The sequence below is a fragment of the Aythya marila genome (genome assembly GCF_965140915.1).
Source record: "Aythya marila genome assembly, chromosome: 6".
Lineage (NCBI taxonomy): Eukaryota > Metazoa > Chordata > Aves > Anseriformes > Anatidae > Aythya > Aythya marila.
The window spans coordinates 30,506,638-30,525,916 of NC_139047.1; the positions used below are offsets into that span (position 1 = coordinate 30,506,638).

Below are 19,279 nucleotides of genomic sequence, written 5' to 3' on the forward strand. Positions count from 1 at the left end.
TAATATAACTGGAAAAAATAGAAAAGCTTTGAGGCACACAAAGCTCTTTCAGATTGAATTCTCTTAGCTTTGAACTGCCTAATAACTGCCTGCTGTGAAAGAGAAGGAATAAAAGCATTTTCTTGTTCTTTCTCTTTCTTTTTTTTTTTTTTTTTTTTTTAATGAATAATACTGTTTGGGAATCATGGAACATACCTTGGAACAGTTAAAATTATTTGCAACTAAGACTGATCTTTCTAATTCTGATTCATTCTTTAATTGTTAAAATAACAATAAAAGCAATTTTCATTCAGGCTAGTAATGTCTTAAAATACTAGATTTTTTTTAGCGGTGATTGGAAGTGTAAATGAACCCATAAAAGATCTGATATCTCACTGATGAATCATAAAGATCTGTATGGTTTGAAACCTTATGTGAGAAACTGCCTTTCTTTTCACAAGTCAATGTATGTGTTTTGAGATAGGAGGGATAGGTGTAATGGCATATTCTATGTTTTTAGTTATTTGATGATACTCCTTATTTATTTATGTATTTAAAATTTTAATGGGAAAGATATCACTTCCAAATAGTCTCCTTGCTATTCACTACATATAATACAAATAAATGTATATCTACTGTTGCGTATGAGAAATAGATCCCATTTGGCTGATAAACTTTGGGATAACTGAAAGTATACTGCAGATTCTAAAATTTATATTTCATATACTGTTATTTTTCATTGTTCTCCCTCAGACTGAGTGCTGTTATGCCCTGTGAAAAGTCTTATGTGAATCTAAAAGAAGAATTTGGAGAAAAAGAGGGTATAGCAGCAATGAGAAACACAGAAACTAGTTCAGAGTATGGGTGTCTATGTGGGTAAAAACAAAAATAGAGAATAATCTGCTCACTACCTTGCCAAAAAGCCATGTGAGCAAGGAGGCATTATTATTATTACTCTAAATAAACCAATTATATGCTTTCATATGCTATTTCTAATATAGGAAATGGATATAGGATTCATCAAGGTGTTTGGCATTTTGTGATTATAGTGCTGCATAGTTCTAATGTCATGAGCTCTCCTTCATTACCCAGGAGTTGAAGACTCTCATCATCCTGTGGAAATACTGCTGGTGAGGTTTTCCTTGCAGATTTTCATCACAAACTCTATTCTATGTGGGATGTTTTCCAAGTTACCCAATGACAATGAATTGATTATTTCCTGGAGTATATTACAGGAGTGTACTTGACTATGTGTGTATTGCACATTGTTTTGCTGCATCTTGCTGGACTATGCATTAAGTTATAAGACAATACTTTGTTTTTAGCGGCTTTAGAATTACAGTCATTCCTTGAAAGATAGAAAATATAGGACACAGAACTCAGAACAGTATGTCATCTAAAAGTTCAGATTATGATTGAGTAAGTGTTATATTATAAGTGTTTTTTGTTGTTTTTTTTTTTTGTTGGTTGGTTGGTTTGTTTTTACAGTTGACTGTTAGCTGAATAACAGATTATTATTTCAATACATTTTGACTAGAAGAATTTGTCTTGAAGATACTTTTTTTTGCAGCTTTGCAGCTTTTTTTTTTTTTTTTTTTTTTTTTTTTTTAGTGTTGAACTGATCACATTAAAGCCTATATTCAGTTTACACATTGATGAAAGACTAAATTTAAAAAATATATGATACGCAACAGTTATTTCCAACTACATTTTGGGGCAAAAGAAAAATAACTTTTGTTGAGGGGGAGGTATGCTGTCAATCTTATCTAAAAAGCCGTTTTCACCATTCTTAGATGGATTTTGTGTGGAATATTTTCCAGCTTACCACAGTAGAAACAGGCAAATTATTTTCTTGTCAGAAAGGCCTGAACCCTAGCAAGATACATGTAGGTAAAGATCTTCACAGTGTCCCACCTTACCGTGTACAGTTACATTATTAAATCTTAACCGGCTTTTTCTTTTCTTCATGTTCCTCCACTGGTATGTCAGTGCAGAAATTACTGTAATGCATTTAATATTTTAAAAGACTTTGGTTTCCTACATTGCTCTACATCCTAGAGACCTTAATTCCTTTCTCTCTAACTAGAAGATGACCTAAGTGTCTTTTTTTTTTTTTTTTTTTTTTTTTTTTTGGACAGCTGGAGTGGTCCACTGCCCATATTCAAAACATTAGCCTTCATCTAGTCTTTTGATACCACCCTAGTGAGAAAGCATAGAGTACAAGACATGTTTGAAAACATTTCAGAATAGAAATTATAACACTTCAGATTTGAATGCTGGAGAAGATGCAAAGCCTTCGTTGTAAATATGTAGTGTGAGGGAGCAGTGCAGCCCGAGCTTTACCTTTCTGAGCTCCATCATGAATTGTAAAGAATTTTTTTTCTTTCTGATTAGTATACATGCTCCATCCTACTGTCCCCCTCCCCCCCCCCCGCCCCAAAAAAAAAAAAAAAAAAAAAAGAAAGAGAGAATTGCAGGGCAAAATCCTCAGAGACTATGCATATCTCTTCCAAAGAGGATTTAAAGAGGATTTAAAGAGGATTTGGCTGGTGGCACCAGGGAAGCTTTGATCCTGGTATTTTGAGCCTCACTGGTATGTGAGGGTCACTATATTTACTGTCAGGCTTGGCACACTCAACTGGGCTCCTCCTGTGTGGTGCCAGATGTACATTAGGGATCAGGAGACGTGGTCCCAGCAATTGATACAGCTCTATGGAACCTGGCTTTACTGAAATAGTGGAGATCCTAAAAGTGGTATATAAGCATGACATAAACCTTTAGACAAAACTGTTAGAACCTCCTAGAAATGTAGTGTTTATGATAGAATTGAAAAAGAGATTTTCTATACCCTCTGTCTCTCTTTTTTTTTTTTTTTTTTTTTAATGATTGTGTTTCAGTATGTGTTTGTTGCAAGGATGAGTAAGGAAACTTCCTACTTGTAGCTTATTCATAGTGTTTGTATTATAAAATAAAGTTAAGATGAGTAATTTGAGAAAAACCTCAGCATCCCTTCTGAAAGTGACTTCATTGTAAAGTTTGTCTCCTCAGATTGCATTCTTTCAAAGGTATCGATACTTTTAATAGAAGTTATTAATATTTCTACAGAAATATTTAGAAAGAAATTTTATTTGAGGGTAAAAGGAAAGTTTTATGTTAAATCCGAAGTGTTCCTCTTGTTGTCAAGTTTTCTCTTAAAGCTCTCAAAATGACTTACTAGTTTAGCTTTTCTTATTGTTGTTGAAATTACTCTATCAAGGAATTTACTTTGAAAATATTTCTACTAAAAACACTTTTTAGCCTTCCAAGCTTTTTGTCATGTACTTTTGCCTTTTCCTGGAAGGGTGAAAGACCAATTACTCTTTGCTGTAACTGGCTGCATGAGGCTGTCCCATTTAACAGCTGGGGTCAGGTGCCCCCCTGGGTAGCCTCTGGCAGTATATGCCCTGTGCTGGCACCAATATGACATAGCTGTTTATGTCCCTTTGATCTGCCACCTCTAGCAACGTAAGATTTATAACAGCAAGAGCTTTGAAGCCAATGGTTTGTCTCCTTGTCTTATCAGTAGTATTTAAATAACTCTGTCTTAGTAATTATTATGTTATTACCAGGTTTATTTTTTCCTCAAGCCCTACTGAAATTTAAACATTATGGCATGTAAACAAGCAGTCTACTATACATATCAGGAAATACATAAGTATATACAGAAACAGATGTGATAGTGGATATGTTTCTGGTAGCTACTAAGAGAAAATAAGCATAAATCAAAGTTCTCAGAATACTTTTCACAGTGTCCTTCTGTTTTCTACAGTAGTCATACATTCCAATTTGGCTCTATTTTTGTCACACTTAGAAGTTCTCGGAAGAAGTTGATAACTTGTGTGATCAAAATATTTATCATAAGCTGTAATAATAACTAAAAAATCTACTTTGGGGTATAATTATTAATAAATGTTTCTTCTCATTGAAGAAATGCTGTTGATGTTAATCATCATAGACTTGGAAAAGGGAACAGATTCTTGTCTAAACCAGAAATTTTATAGAAAGGTCAGTTAACAAAAAACACATAAAGTACAGTTCCAAATCTTACAGGCCTTTGTGGACTTCTTGTAACGTCAGCCAGCAAAATTCTGTCTGTATGTTGACAGGGAACTAATAATGGAAATGAAATTGCTGGAGGGATCTTTCAGATGACTCTGTTACTGAAAAACTTTCAGTCAAAATAACTACCGCTGAAACCCCTCACATGTGTTAACTGCAAATTCCAATAACTCTATTCATGTGTGATCCTCTTTTGTCTCTTCTCTCTGGAGAAGATGCTAAAAGATTCCTGGTACAGATAATATAAACTAAAGAGTTCCCAACAAATACTCCATATCAGGGTTTCAGCTTGGCTAATGTATCTGTATTCATCTAACTGGAATTAGCATGACACTGTCCAGAGGGGAAAAAAAAAAATAAAAAAAAAATCATATGCCAAGTAGAGATATAGTAACTCTAGATGTGAAGCTACAGAAAGTCTGGTAGATGCTGCTTTGTTTCTTTCTGAAAAGAGTTTACATTAAAAGGAAGAATTTCTCTTAGTACAGTGATATCTAATTGCAATTATATTTTTGAACATGAAGTAATTTCAGTTAATCATAATTAAGTTATACCTAATATATATGTATATATATATATATAACTCTGTGATACCACAGAGTTATGCTATTTTCATACTGTGAGACTGCTGAAGAAGTGAGCTTGGTTAAAACTGATCACCCAAGTCCAGAAGGCAGCAAAATGTCTATTACTGATGATATATATAACAAAGTAATGTTTGATTGAGGAGTAGACATGTAATAATTTACTTTGATCTAGAAGATTTTGGCCCTTTGTCTCAATGGTTTATCACATTTTCAGCTGTACAATTCTGTTCCTCAGCATCAATCTTCTGGCTCCGCATACATCAGGCCCTGATATTTTGCACTTAAATGACAGTCACTTGACTTCAACAAAATAACAAATTAATACAACAGCATAAGATCTCTCACAACCAGAGAATCCTGGGCTTCCTGGGATCATAACAATAGTCTGTCGATCCAGTATTTGTATTTGTTATTCTTATGCTTTCTTTTTCTTTCTTTTTTATTTTTTTTTGTCACAGGTTTTTCATTATTCTTTTACAGCTTCATACGTGATTTACAACATACACACAAGGTAGGTCACTTTGCATTTTCAATATAATGTCATTGTCAGTAGTTCTATAAATAAGGTGATGCCCGAGTATTCAAGTAAAAATGTTTTTTTTTTTTTTTCAAGGGAAGTTTTGGAGCTAAACCCTCCAGAAGTAGAGGATTCAGTACTACAGTATGCAGCATGGGGCATCCAAGGACAGCAATTGGTAAGCACAGTCATAAAAAATGCTACAGTGAAAGTAGTTCAATAATGTATTTGCTCCAGACAGGCTGAAGTAAAAATAAAAATTAGAAGCCTTAAAGTACAAGCAATCTTGTTGAGTGGAAGGTGTCCCTACCTATTGCAGGGAAGTTGGAATTAGGTGATCTTTAAGGTCTCTTCCAACCCAAACTCTTCTAGGATTCTGCAAAGGTAAGTTTTGTTATGTATTTCTGCTGGATGCTGGTATGGTCCTGCTGCAGATTTTAGGGGATGCTTCTATTTTTATAAAAGTCATGTAAGCATGGTTGTCTGTTTGTTGTTGTTGCTGTTTTATGTTTTTGTTGTTGTTGTTTGTTTCTTTACTTGTTTTTCCCCTAATAAACAGTCTTTAATTGTATGTTTATTGAAAGAGTCACATCTTCATCCAAATATAGACTCAAATAATTTTTGGAATAGCCATCTTTAAGATGTTCTTCTCTCACCTAAGAGAGAAGAAAAGTTGAAGACAAAGAGGTTTTCAAGTGCATGATCAATGAAAACTGTGGACAATAGCAAGAAGCTTAGCATCCAAAAGTGGATGCAATGAATTCAATCAAAAGTGTTTTCTTTTCAGTATGAAAATTACTGCCAAGGTCATTTGTGCTGCATTGAATTCATAATAATAAAACCAACAATGCTGTGTTTCATATGTTGTTTTCTGTCAAAAGTTTGACCATGTTTTATGAACATGAATCACATTTTATGACCAAACTCAATATGAGAAGAAAAAAAAAATAGTGGTTCTAGGAACAGCATTGATTTAAAACTGACCTGTGCTGGTAGATGAATGCAAGAGAAAGACTTATAAAAGCACCAGCTCTCTGAATAAGGAATCACATATCCTTGATGCAATTTTCTAATAAGCTCATTAATGCTCACAGGCACGATCCTGGAGACTCTTTGAATGTGTGACTTGTTTATGCAGAGAGGTTGTAAGTTCAGTGTCTAGAGAATATATCCCCTTGCCTATATCATTCATCAAGATGCTGAGAACATAAAAAGTGCTTCTGGTTAGAAAGTATTCTATCAAGCAAGTGGAGGAAGGGAGGCAGAAGTAGTTGGAATATGCTTGATATGTTTTAATAATTGCCAACATTAATTTATCAGTAATGAGTGCATGGAGACAGAACTGATGGGAACAAATATGTAACTTAGTTATTAGGTGGTATTATGGAATGCAGCAACCTGTGTAGGTTGTAACAGAAAGGTGATGCATTTGCAAAATTTTAAAAAAATAAATAAATAAACCAGAATTAAATATATATATATATATTAAATTAAATTGCTGTTCATAAAACTATTCCTGTATTGTTCCTCTAATCTAAAGTACATTCAGTGATTACTGAGAAAATATGAGAAAAGATCTTTTTTTTTTATTATTTTTTTTTCTTTTTTCCTGAAATGTATTTTAAGGTCAGGGACAGACTTAACTACCAAAAGCTTCAGAAAAATAATAAATCAGAATAATGCTGTATCTAGAATTGCCTAGTTTTAATCTAATAATCTAGCTTTACCTAGATTGCCATTCTGGAAATAGGTATGAATAATTTCAGATACAGGCAGAAGTTGCATCCTATTAAGTCTCAGAACTGAAAAAAAAAAATAAAGTAGTTAGTCTCAAATTTAAAAATGTTAGTATAATTTATACTTCAGTGAATATAATATTACTCATCTTTTTAATGTCCCTAGTAAAGTTAATGTCATGCTTTAAAAATATCTTCTCCACTGTGGGCTTTATGGTGCAATATGGTTTGCAGAATTAGGAAATAGTAACTTTGATTAAAACACAAAATCTGTGCAATCTGAATGATACCAAGTTTCGCCACAGAGATGGAAACCTGCAATGACAGCATACTTACGGTCACTTTCATAAGAATCTCTCATGAAAAGAATGCTATTTTGAAGCTATTTATATTGTAAAAGGAAGTTTCTAAAGCAGCAGAAATACATCACCAAATTACCCTCCCACTTCAGCAGGAAGCCAAAAGAATAGAAGGAGGATGAATGAACACTGTTGTGAATAATGGTTGTTGCTCCTGTCCAAAGGAACAGCTGCCTCTTTAGCAGAAACAGAACAGCAGAGATCATTCCATCAGGAAAGATTAGGCAGGGGCACGTGTGACTGAGGTCACTTCACCGTATTTGTTCTCAGTTATAAAATTTGTTATTGGAACAAACAATTTACCAGTGAGTTTTTAATAAAGGTGGTATAGGAACCAGTTGGCAGTCAAACTGGGTGAGAAGGAAGTTTCAAAGGGAAAGATGTAAAGCCTGGTAATCCAGCAGCAGCAGCTATCAGTAGCATGTATCTGAGTTGAAGGAAAGATACAGTCTTACAGATCCATATTCACCAATATATGACAATTGGTTTACCAAACCCCTCTCTAAACAATAATTATGTGTCTTTCTCATGTAATGATGGAAATAGTAGTAATTCATAATAAATAAAACAAGCAGTGGAATTAAAAAACAGAACAATTATTAGTGTATTAACTTGAGTACTCTCCAAGAGCCATTCATTACAACTAAAGAACAGAGCAAATAAAGTGTATATATATACCAAAATTTCATCCAGAGGGGTTTATGACACATACCCTTTGGCCACTGCAGACACTAAGTATAGGTAGACCTCAAAAATGAAGAGGAATATTGCCATTCCGGGTGCTGTGCAGAAGACAATAGCAGTACTATAGCCATGACTGGTCAGCAAACTTCTCACATGAGATGTGAAACAAAAGGCACAGGTATGTCTGACTGGGTCAAAGACATTGACCAACACTATGAGTGCTTGGATGATCTATGATTAAATTTAAATGGTGTAGGATAACACGTGGACTTGAATCAACCATTTTCAGTAAATTGGCTATAGTTTAATTTGTTTTCAATCTTTAGTTCTGCAGACTTAAGTTACAATATAGCCTGTGCAGAAATCCTAATCTGAATTCCTCAAATGTGGGGGAATTGGCAACAGATTCAAATAGATCATATACGCAGTGTTTGAGCAGGAAAATTCATATGAAACCAGGAAGTGCTTATTGTACAGAGGACAAATATGATGGCAGTGACATCAAGTATACAGTAATACATTACAACCATGTGAAAATCAAACAGCACTCTAAATTGTCTACTCATATGAATAATTTCTAGGGTTTTCTAATGGGACTGAAAGCCACAGGTGACTGGTGAAGAACAGCAATTAGGTTTGTATCAGATATCAGATGTCTGGGTTGTCATACCACTGTTTTGAAGTTACCAGAGTGGCTGTGAGTTATTTCAGTTTCTTGCTATTTACCTAGAGTAGAGGATTCTATAAAGATTAAGAGAAAAGCTCAGAGAAACATCTGCTGTTTGAGTCATGACATTTTGGTGGTAAAATTGAAAATGTTTGCCATTTGGGAGAACAAACTTTTAGTTAATGAGTTAATGTATTTTAATGTCACATAGCTGTTATTTTTGAAGACTGTTTCCAAGGTCACACTTTTTAAAATGAAATCTTTTAACTATGTTAGATCTGTGCCAGATCTTAAATACCATTTGTGTGTGTCTTGGTATCTTAGGAAACTGTTTATGTATTTGTCATATTTGCTCAGTCTGAAGTTTGATAAAAATTTTGAGAGATCAGTTGATCACCTTTTAACGTCACCTTTACAGAATCCATTACCTCAATATTAAGTATTTCCAGGGAAAATGAACCAGCATAAATAGATACTTAACTGGTTTCACCAACATTTATCTGCCTGTTGTTTGCTTAACATCATTGCATGTGTCTGAGAAAGAGATATCCCAGACATGGTAGGAAGGCCTCACCAAGTAGAAGAATGGTGGTGTTGGTTTTAAAGGACCGCTGGTGTCTAAATGCCCAGCTCTCATTCATTGTTCTCTCCCTTTTGGTCTTACCTTCCCCAGTAGTTTGTAGCAAAGGTTTTCATGTTTCCATGCTGGACCTGGCTTGTACCTGACGTTGTAGCAGAGACACTGAACAGCAGGAGCAGCTTTTCCTGTGTGTATCTATCCATGGAGACATATCACAGTAGAAGCCTGAATATAAAAACTGCCCACCACTGTATGAAGAGTTTTCTATGAAAGATGAAGTGTATCTTTACAACATTTCTTGCAATATGGATAGTTTTTGAATTAAAGTATCTCTTAGTGAAGTGTGGTTAGAAGTTGTTAGGTTTGACATAGCTTTTTCTTAAAAGTTTTGCATAGCTTTTTCATGGTTTTTATTGCATTGAACTTATTATTGTGATATATTAAGTGGTTGTAAAGGGAACTGGAGTTATATATTTGCATGGATCGGCATAAATTATGATCAATTGATTTATTGCTGAATGTTTATGCATAAATAAACCCATATTTTAACATAGCAGAAATAAAGAAAATGCTTTAACTATCTAGAATACTTTTTTTTAAAAAAAAAACATTTTTTAGAAACTTGATAGTTTTCTTTGTCAGAATTTGATGATATCAAGAAAAAAACAAACAGCATTATTAAGTGGTAGGACTGAAGATGAGCTTTTATTATGCTTTAATGCAGCTTAGGTCATCGTTATGTAGAATTGCCTATTATCCTGTATACATAATGAAGAATTTGTTGACTGCAGCTGAATTGTGGATGATTCAGGTTGCTCTCATAAATTTTTAGAAAATATTTTAAATATTATAAAAAAATAAAATTGCCCTTTTGTTCAAAAACAAAACAAAAAAAAAAGGAACAGGGTATCACAACCAACATGACACAGAAGCCAAAGCTTTTAAAAAACAAAAAACAAAAAACAAACAAACAAACAAAAATAACAAGCAAATAAATAGAAACTCAGCAACAAAACAGAGCAAAAGCTGCTTTTGTCATCATATATAAATGTACTAGTTCAAGAACCCTCTGCTTTGTTCTCAATCACTGTTGCCCTAGCTGTTGTATGGAGGCCCATTACGCCTTCTCACCTCATGCACACTTCTTGCCCCACAAGAATGTTCGGTCTCTGTTGAATAGTCTCTATTACCATAACATTTCCTTACAGTTGCTGTCTCTTCAAAATTTATTTTTTTTTTTGGTCTGTGGTTTTTAAATACTGTTTTAGGTAATAGTAGTGCATAAAAAAAAAAAGTTGCTTTGAAGTTACATTATTTGCTGTGTACCTAGATAAGCACAAGACTAATTTTAGTAAATTAGAGAAATTAATGCGACTGTGCTAGACATGTGCCTTGCTCAGCAGATGCTTTAAGATCCATTAGTTGCTGAAAACTTCATTTGATATTTGCTCAATCAAGGTTAAAATTACAACTACTATAAAAATTTGAAAGAGACATTTATCATTAGTTTTATTTTTGCATAATTAATACTGTGGGTCCTTGGCACCCCCTCCTGGCAAAAACACTTCTGTTTGCAAATGAAGAAGAAAAGATCTAAGGGTTCATGAGCCAAGTAAAAACTTAACTAATACTAATGAATTAAATCCTAAATAGATATATTTAATCTGCTGTTTTTATTTTCAAGGTCTTTTCCTCTTTGGACTTGCTGTATTTTAAGACAAGTAACTTAAAACCATATGTGTAAATGTCAAGGCTTTATTTCATCTTTCCTTTTGATCATGTTACTAATGAGGCAAATGGCTGTAAAACTGCGACAAAAATGTCTGCTTGAATTTATTTTGAATACCAGAAATAAGCAAGAACACTTTAGTGTTATGTTAACCTCAGGTATGATTTATTTAAAATGTATGACAAGTTCCTTACAAAAAATCTATTCTTTGAAGATTTGGGAATACTCTGTGTCTGTGAAGAAAGGGAATATGTATGTCTGAGCATTGCCCATGTAGTAGAGTCTTTAAGGAATTTGACCATAATTCTAGCAAATGCTGAAGTCACTTAAGTCACATCTTTCTGAAGGCTAACTACTTTTTCATATAGATATTTGTATATTTATTTACACACGGTCACACGTTTCCAAATGTTTCTATCCACATTTCTAGATTTCAGCTGGGAAACTTACAGTGTCTAATGACAAGATCTGAAAAGAATGGTGAAAATATTTATGCAAAAGGACTGTTTGAATAGCAGTTTTGTTTGTTTGTTTGTTTGTTTGTTTGTTTACCAGCAGTTAAAATTAGATTGTGTATTATTTTGCAAGACTGAGCATTCTTTTTTTTGATGATGTTCAAAGATGAAATTGATATAAGTGTTCAGATCCTGTTATGAAATGATGGGAAACTCGCTTACTAGCATACTAACAAAAGCTGTGTGCTGCTTCATGTTTTTATACCAGAACTGTTTTTATTTATCAAGGTCACTGGTGAGCAGAAGCAATACAATATTTCTCTTCACATAAGAATTAGTTACCTGATACTCTTGAGTGAAACTATATTCTTCAGAATTCGCTACTACACATTGTATTTCCTCTTGAAATTCTCAAACCACCATTGTAAAATATAATTGTTTCTTTGCATTTCCATCTAAATTATTTAATTCAAACTATTCTTCAAATAATGATAATAGTAAAAAGAATGATTATTTTCTCCGAAGTTATTATATGGAACAAATTTCCATTTTCAATTTGTAATTTCTAGGTGCCCACTTCACTTATTTAATGCCTATCCTCTCCTTCAACTTTGTCTATTTCTAAGTGAAGTGGGCTCCTAGAAACTAATAATTAGACAAAGTTGAAGGAGAGGATAAGCATTAAATGCACATTTACAACATCTGTTTTCAAAAGTGATACTCAATATGAAAGGATTTTTCTGCATCTTACAAAAGGGAAATACACAATGCAAGCAGTTTTGGAAAACAGGGATGAATACCTTTTTGTATATCAAGGTTGAGTGTATTCAGTAAAGGTTTTGTGAGCTCTATATAGCATGAACAAGTTCATCTATATGAACAAGTTGAAGCAAGGCTAAGTTGAGCATAGAAGTTATTTCATCATTTAATTGCTTAGTGATATGCAATGAATGTGTCCTGGTATTAAAGTTATCTTTAAAATTTTAAGTATTAAAGGTTAGGTATTTCTAGCCCTGTGTGAGAATAGCTGCTTGACTGCATCTGAAAGATGCATCTTGCTAGAAAGCTAATTAATTTTTCACATAGATATTTGTATATATATATTTACACACAGTCACACAAACATGCATACAGATAGGCTTAGGTGTAAATGTTTGATAAGGGCAATCAACAGGATTTTTCTTTGTAGCAGCCTACAGGGAGCAATGAAAGTACAAATACGCCCCTCTCATCTAGACTATCATGTTGTTCAACATGTGTATGTGTAACAAAGCATAACCGAATATTCACACTTTCATCCGTTAGCTAATATTAACTGCAAGTCCAATGGCTCATTAAATAAGACTGCTGTGCTTCTTGTGTGAAAATTGCATAGCTTTTGATAATGCAGAAACAGAAGTCTAAAATTTTTTAGAAACTATGAAAACTAAATATACAGTCAGTAAGAAGAGAGATCAAAATCTGAACCTTTTGCTAAATCAGAATTGGGAAAGATTAGGTACCAGGATGGATTATGGACTGTATTTTCACATAACTCTGAAATCGTGCCCAAAAGCATTGCAGACAAACATATATCCATGGATCATCTGTTATAATCCTTTAGTCACTTCATATTTTCGTATGTACTATCAAAAAAAAAAAAATATATATATATATATATATATATACAACAAAACGCTAGAAAATTTGCATGTATTCATCTAGGAATATCATTTTAAAGTGTTGCATTTTAATTTCTAGTTTTAAATGACCTAAATGTTACAGCAGGTGAGTATCTTTTAGTAATATAATACAAATGTTGGTTTTATCTGTGAGATTAAAAATAAATAATAAATATCATATTCTCTATTACCTCCTTACCACAAAGGGAAAAAGAAAAGAAAGCTTGACTATGGTGAAATGCCAAAATCTCAGAACACAAGAGTTTGAAGAACTGACATGTCTAATACATTTGGGGTTCAAGTTCTAAGCCAGAGATTGTTTTTAGATGACAGTGAATGTGAATCTAATTTACCTTTTGTAAAATTTTTGCAGAAGACTTGCAAAAGACTTCTGAGTCTCTGTGATGGTACCAGTCTCTTCAGAGTTCAGCTAAATGGGTAAAAGCAACTTAGCAGCAAAATTTGCTGGACTCTTGCTGCATGTTGCGGTTCCTCAGACTCTTGTATGTATATGTTCTTTTTCTACTTGTTTTATCGTGACATTTATTTTATCATTTGGCATGTTGTGTCCTGCAAAAATATAGACACATTTTTCTCAGTCAGAGTGACATTGACTTCCCTCTTTGGAAGGGTTAAGTCTCACTTTTGCCCTATGATGTTTTTCTTTGAAAGCTAGATATGTTTTTCCAGTGGTCAAGATATGACATCTTGGTTCTGTTCAGATCAGTCCTTTTTTATGTCAGTCAACCAGGATTTTACCCATTGTGTGTGGGTGATGTCCTTTTGACAGCCCTTTTAGTCCTTTTTGAAAATAAGGACTTTTGTTGTTGTTGTAGTAATTTTATAATTCATGGTTGATGATATCAAGACTCCCTGTTAAATCTATATTGGTAAGTTAGCTGTGAGGAGCTAACTTACCATTGCCACCAACCCATAGAAATAGAAAAGTGTTGTGTGGAAAGAAAGCAACATTTATTTATTTTATGTTGCTTCACAGACTATGGAATGTCCCAAACAGAAATGATGTTATAAGAATTAGTCAGAATTTTCTCATCTCTATTTGTCTTGTGAGATAATAGGTTTTTGTTGTTTGTTTTGTTATTGGTAGTTTATTTTTTTCTAGGAAAAAATGGCTTTCTTGCATTGAATGCCCTGCCTGTGGGAAGTAGTAATTGGGTCTGGAGTCTGCAAGTAGATGTCCCGCACAGGTAGATGTAGATATATATTGGCCCCTCCTAGAGAAACGTGGCAACTTGAACAGTTTGCATAGCACATTACCACACAAGATAGTCTGGGTCAGCCGTAGTAGCTGAAATGACAAAGTTTTGTGTTAGACCCTGCCTGGATTTCTCATGTACAAGATGCTCAGAGGTGTCTTGGTCTGCTTCAGCTTTTGAATAATGTACAAAGTTCACAGGGATTGCTTACCACCACAAGAATAGTAGAAAATGCAAATACAATCACCCTGCCACACTTAATTGCACAGCATTTTCAATTCTGTCTTTTTTGACTTTGGTCCTTGGTTTTAGGTTGTTTATTCATATGTTTTGTCAAATAAAATAGAGAACATTCTTCCTCTGGCATGAAGTCTAGACAGCTATGTTAATACTTCTCCCAGTACTGTTCTTTTTGTTTTGGAGTAACTAGGTAAAATTTTTTCATTTCTGATTCTGTTATGGATTGATCAGTAAAGGCATAACTGAAGACTTAAAGATATGAGTCAAAATAACAGAGATAACAGAGATCATATTAAAAAAAAAAAAAAAAAGGTAATGACAGATTATGATTTTATTGTAAGTCCTCAGGAGCAACCCAGTGACATCTCTGTCCATGCTCCTCCATGTTGGTTTATTACTCAGAAGTTCTCAGTAAATATGAGCAACAAGGAGTGTGAGTTCCTGAGCATGCATGGTTTATAAATAAGTCTGTTATATTCATTAATTACACAGACAAAGACCAAAGGGCTAAGCAGACCAATCTCTCAAACACATTTGCAGTCAGCATAGTTCTCAAGACAGCTCCATGGGGAGGAAGCAGACCATCAGTTTGGGGCAAGGCGTTGTTACTGTAATGTTCTGTGCAGTCAAAAATATTTTTAAAATAGTTTTTTTTGGTGTAGGTCCTAGGTTAGATATTGTATGTGAAATTATTTATGTAATTTAGAGCACAGTGTTTGCACTCATGAATAAATTATCATGGGATTAGTCAGGGTGTGAATTTAGTGGACATCATGCTCCAGTATCATTGGAAAGGCAATATAGTTAACATGTCTCAAAACAAAACAGGGCAATGCTTTCTCATTTTTATTGGAAAACAAGGACATAAACATCAGAATTATCATGGAGTTACTAATGTCCTCTGAATTCAAGCCCTGGTTCATTCCATGACAGTAGTAACTAATCTTGTAGCTATATTATGAGTGCATCCTTGCTATTGTTTATAGTAGATTTATTTAGATAGTTTATAACAATTAAATATAATAGCCTTGTAGATTGTTTGCAGTTGTTCAGAAATGATTGTGCTAACATACTACTGTAATGCAGTGGCATTAATCTAGACAGCAGAAAAGTTCTGCTTCAGTGTTCAGTTTTCTGCCATGCAGCTTGATGATTACAAAAATAAAACAACATATTGCAAGTGACAAAAAAAAGAAAAAAAAAAAAAAGAAAAAAAAGATTGCATACGACATTGGGTTGCACATGTTTTGAGGTCTTCATGTTCCATACTGATCAACAGCCACTGCCTCTCTGCCTTGATTACAACAAAATCAAAAGGTTTGAAAGCTTCCCCTGAGAAAATTCCTGCCTAGGTCAATCATAATCTTAGAAAATTGGTACCTTTAAGACAGAATATAGTTATTATTGCTTACAATTATAATCATTTTGCTATTAACTATTATTTGTTTTCTGCCTCATTTGCAATGCATCTGATGATTTTGAAACAAATCATATGAGGGTAGATTTTTACCTACTGCTACACTTTTCTTAGCTGATTGTACCTCCTGTGCCTTGTATCTGTATAATTTAATGGTTCATAGTGCGCATGGAACAGTGGAGTAAGAGTTGAAGCAAGTCAGAGCTGAACTGCTTGGAAAATTTTATTGGTATAGATTGTCCTGCAAAAAAATAAAATCTTCAGAGGGGAGATCAGAGCTATTCTGCACTACTGGAAATGTTCAAAGCATCTGCACTGCAAAATGTACAGATATAATCAGACATTATAGCCTGCAATCCCTATTCATGGGAGCTCACAATCTAAATAGGCTAAAATGTAGGGAAAAGAGATATAACATAAAGATGTTTTGCAATACATTTCCATAAAAATTTCCCTGAAATTGTCCAGTAATATATGTGATCTGGATGGAAATTTGTAAGTTGTGGAAAGGATATGGCAAAAAGTCTGTATAACAGTAACTAAGTCACTAGTGAATAGTCTAACCATCTAAAATTCACACTTACAAAAGCTTTATAAGCCAATTTCCTTTTTTTATATTATCCAAAATATGGTAATTCTCTTTGGTTCTGTTTTGGGTAACAGTCCTACTTTGAATTTTATTTACTTCTCAAATAAATGTGTGTAAGTGTGTTTGAATTAATTTCCATTGAGCTTCTTACACAGTTTAATACCATGGATAAGAATGGTAGCTACTAACATTTTACCTTGGTACTTTTCCAACATGTGCAAAATATGACTGGAAATCTTTTTTTTTTTTTTTTTAATTTTTATTTTTAAAAAATATAATTTTGTATACACTGGAACCCAATTTCACATGTATGGAAAGGTAAATCAACACCTAAGTTGCTCAAACCAAGTATACCCATGTATAGAGTATTGTCTCAGGCAGAGTGGTGGTGTGTCTATCATGCTTACCATGCCAGTAACCCATGAGCGGTTTTAATCACCTCTGTGCCACCACTTTAATCAGTAAAGTTATGTTGAGGATTGGAACTATTCAAGTCTCAAACTGTAGGAAGAAACAAGCTAAATGGCATCATAACACCAGATTATCACAGAAAACAGGAAAAGCCTCTCCTTTCCTGCTACAAAATAGAGACCTGAAGTGTTTCTATGGCTCACTGCACTATTGCTCTTGGCTGTAGAGGACCTTTGATATGGACCAAAAAGTTTGGATTGCCATCATGGAGCTTCTAACTGGGTATAAGAAACAACTCTTCCTATAAATTTCTATATGACCAATTCTTCTGGATGATTTTGGAAAGTATTTTCTTACCAAAATGAACTTTCTCTTGTGAGTGGAAAAATGAAAATAGCAGTTATGCTATTGTTGCATTAACACACAGAACATAATCTTAAATACACCTTGTTCTTGAGTCGAAAGCTGTTTCAACTAAATGAGATTTTGCCAAGGGAAAAGGGCAGAAAGGGGTACTCATGTTCCATAATGGTGGGTATAAGAATGGCAATCTCAATTTAAGTCTGTAAGTCCCAGGGGTAAGTGAAATCATAGATGGCAAGAAAACATTAGTTTGTTCAGTTTGGACTTGAATAAGGGAACAGACATTACACTGTGACTAAAAATAACACAACCAGTGTCTCTGTTAGAAAAAAAAAATGCATGTATCAGGACTTTGGAGGATGTTAAACAGTAGAGATGCCAAGCCAGGTCTTTATCTACAACAATAATTCAGTGGCAGCTGCTTTGCAGTATATTTTTTAATCGGTAAAAATGTATTGTAAGTTTCTGAAGTGGAGCTATTTAGTTGATTTTTCAGATCTATGAACCCAAAAGTGATAACAAATATGTTAGGGAATTAAATGAAAATCAAACTTTCTATCTTGACAAGTGTTGAAAAACTGCAACCAAATGCATTCTGTGTGGATGCAAGTTTGATTTCAATTTCTTCCTGTCCCAAGCTAGTTCAAATATTATTTACTTATCAAAGGCATTTGAATGATATGTATTTCCCATAATTGCAGGCAAAACAACTGTAGGAACTGAACCACATTTATGTGGGTGTGTGTAAAAATTACATTAAAAAAATCATTTTAAATGAATGATTTTATATAAGATACCACTTATTTATTTGTTAATTTAAGATCACTTGCTTGTTTTCAACTTTGTGTATGGGGCAGTGTGTTCAGGAAACTCTTTGTGTGTGTGCACGTGTGTGTGTGTATTTATGTGTGTGTGTATATATATATATCTCCACGGTTATGTGGTATGAAGACTGCCAAACAGTTTTGATTGATCTATTTAGCTTTAAGCTAATTTCTCCTCATAACATTTATGTATGAGTACACACTGTACTGATCTTTGACTGAAGGTTATAACCGCTTGTTAACTGCCGTTTAAATTGACTATATCAAAGCCATTTAATCTGTGCTTGCAGATTGCACTCCTTTAGCTGTGTCCTATATACCAAAACAAGTTATTGTCATTTCCCCATTGCTGTGTGTTTTGTCTCACTGCATGTTCCAACATAAACTCAGGACGAGGAGAAATACAGCTGCTGTCTGTGGTTTGGGAACTTCTGGCTCTTCCCAGTATGTGGTTGAACTGCGAAACAGTTAGTGCTGTGCCAACTTAGTACTGCCTGGAATTGGAGAAGTCATGGTTTGATCTCTGAAGAGCAAACCAAAGTAAAAAACAAAATTGCTGATCAATTAAGAAAGTAACTTTTTGACTTTTTTTTTCTGTATAGTGTATAGGTGATATTATTTGTATTAAGAGTTATTAGCAAGAAAGCACATTTCATCTAGAAATTTTATTGACTAACTAAGGAGAGTTGTATTTGGCCATGGTTAATGTGTGGTAAGACAGGAGACAGAACAAATGGTGAGAGGCAAGCCCAGATGGAAAAACATCTTGAAGCTTTTGAAGAATTAATTATGCAACTAATTAGCTGGCAATCTCACAAGAAGAAGGAATTGAAGAGGTCTGATAGATTGTATGCTGAGATGTAGCTATCAGCTGTGATTATGGTGGAGTCATTTGGTTAGCCAGACTACCTACAGGAATCCTTAGGACCATATTTGTTACTGTGTCAGTAAAAACACCCATTTGCAAAGAGCAAAAAGTGCAATTGAGTCATCTGTTGTGTAGAGTGTTGGGCTCTGAAGACACTTGTTGTAGTCCAAAGACTGATAAACTATATTTCCTTACCAAGGTCACACAGGAATATGTCTGCCTGACAATGCTTTAGGTCTTTCTTCTGCTTCATTTGTTTGTTATTAGTGACTTCAACTATCATTTCACATCAGGTAAT

The 19,279-nt window shown here is 33.9% G+C and overlaps 1 protein-coding gene across 2 annotated transcripts in view; it reads left to right on the forward strand.

The window, feature by feature from the left end:
* The window catches only part of DPP10 (dipeptidyl peptidase like 10), a 252,548-nt gene that overhangs the window by 181,493 nt on the left and 51,776 nt on the right, over positions 1-19,279 (forward strand). Inside the window, exons 6-7 of one of the 2 annotated variants that reach the window (XM_082764039.1) lie at positions 5,123-5,175; positions 5,251-5,359. In XM_082764039.1, the coding sequence (XP_082620165.1) occupies positions 5,123-5,175; positions 5,251-5,359 (162 nt within the window). The remainder of the gene's footprint in view (positions 1-5,122; positions 5,176-5,250; positions 5,360-19,279) is intronic. The other variant, XM_082764038.1, reaches the window with a different exon arrangement.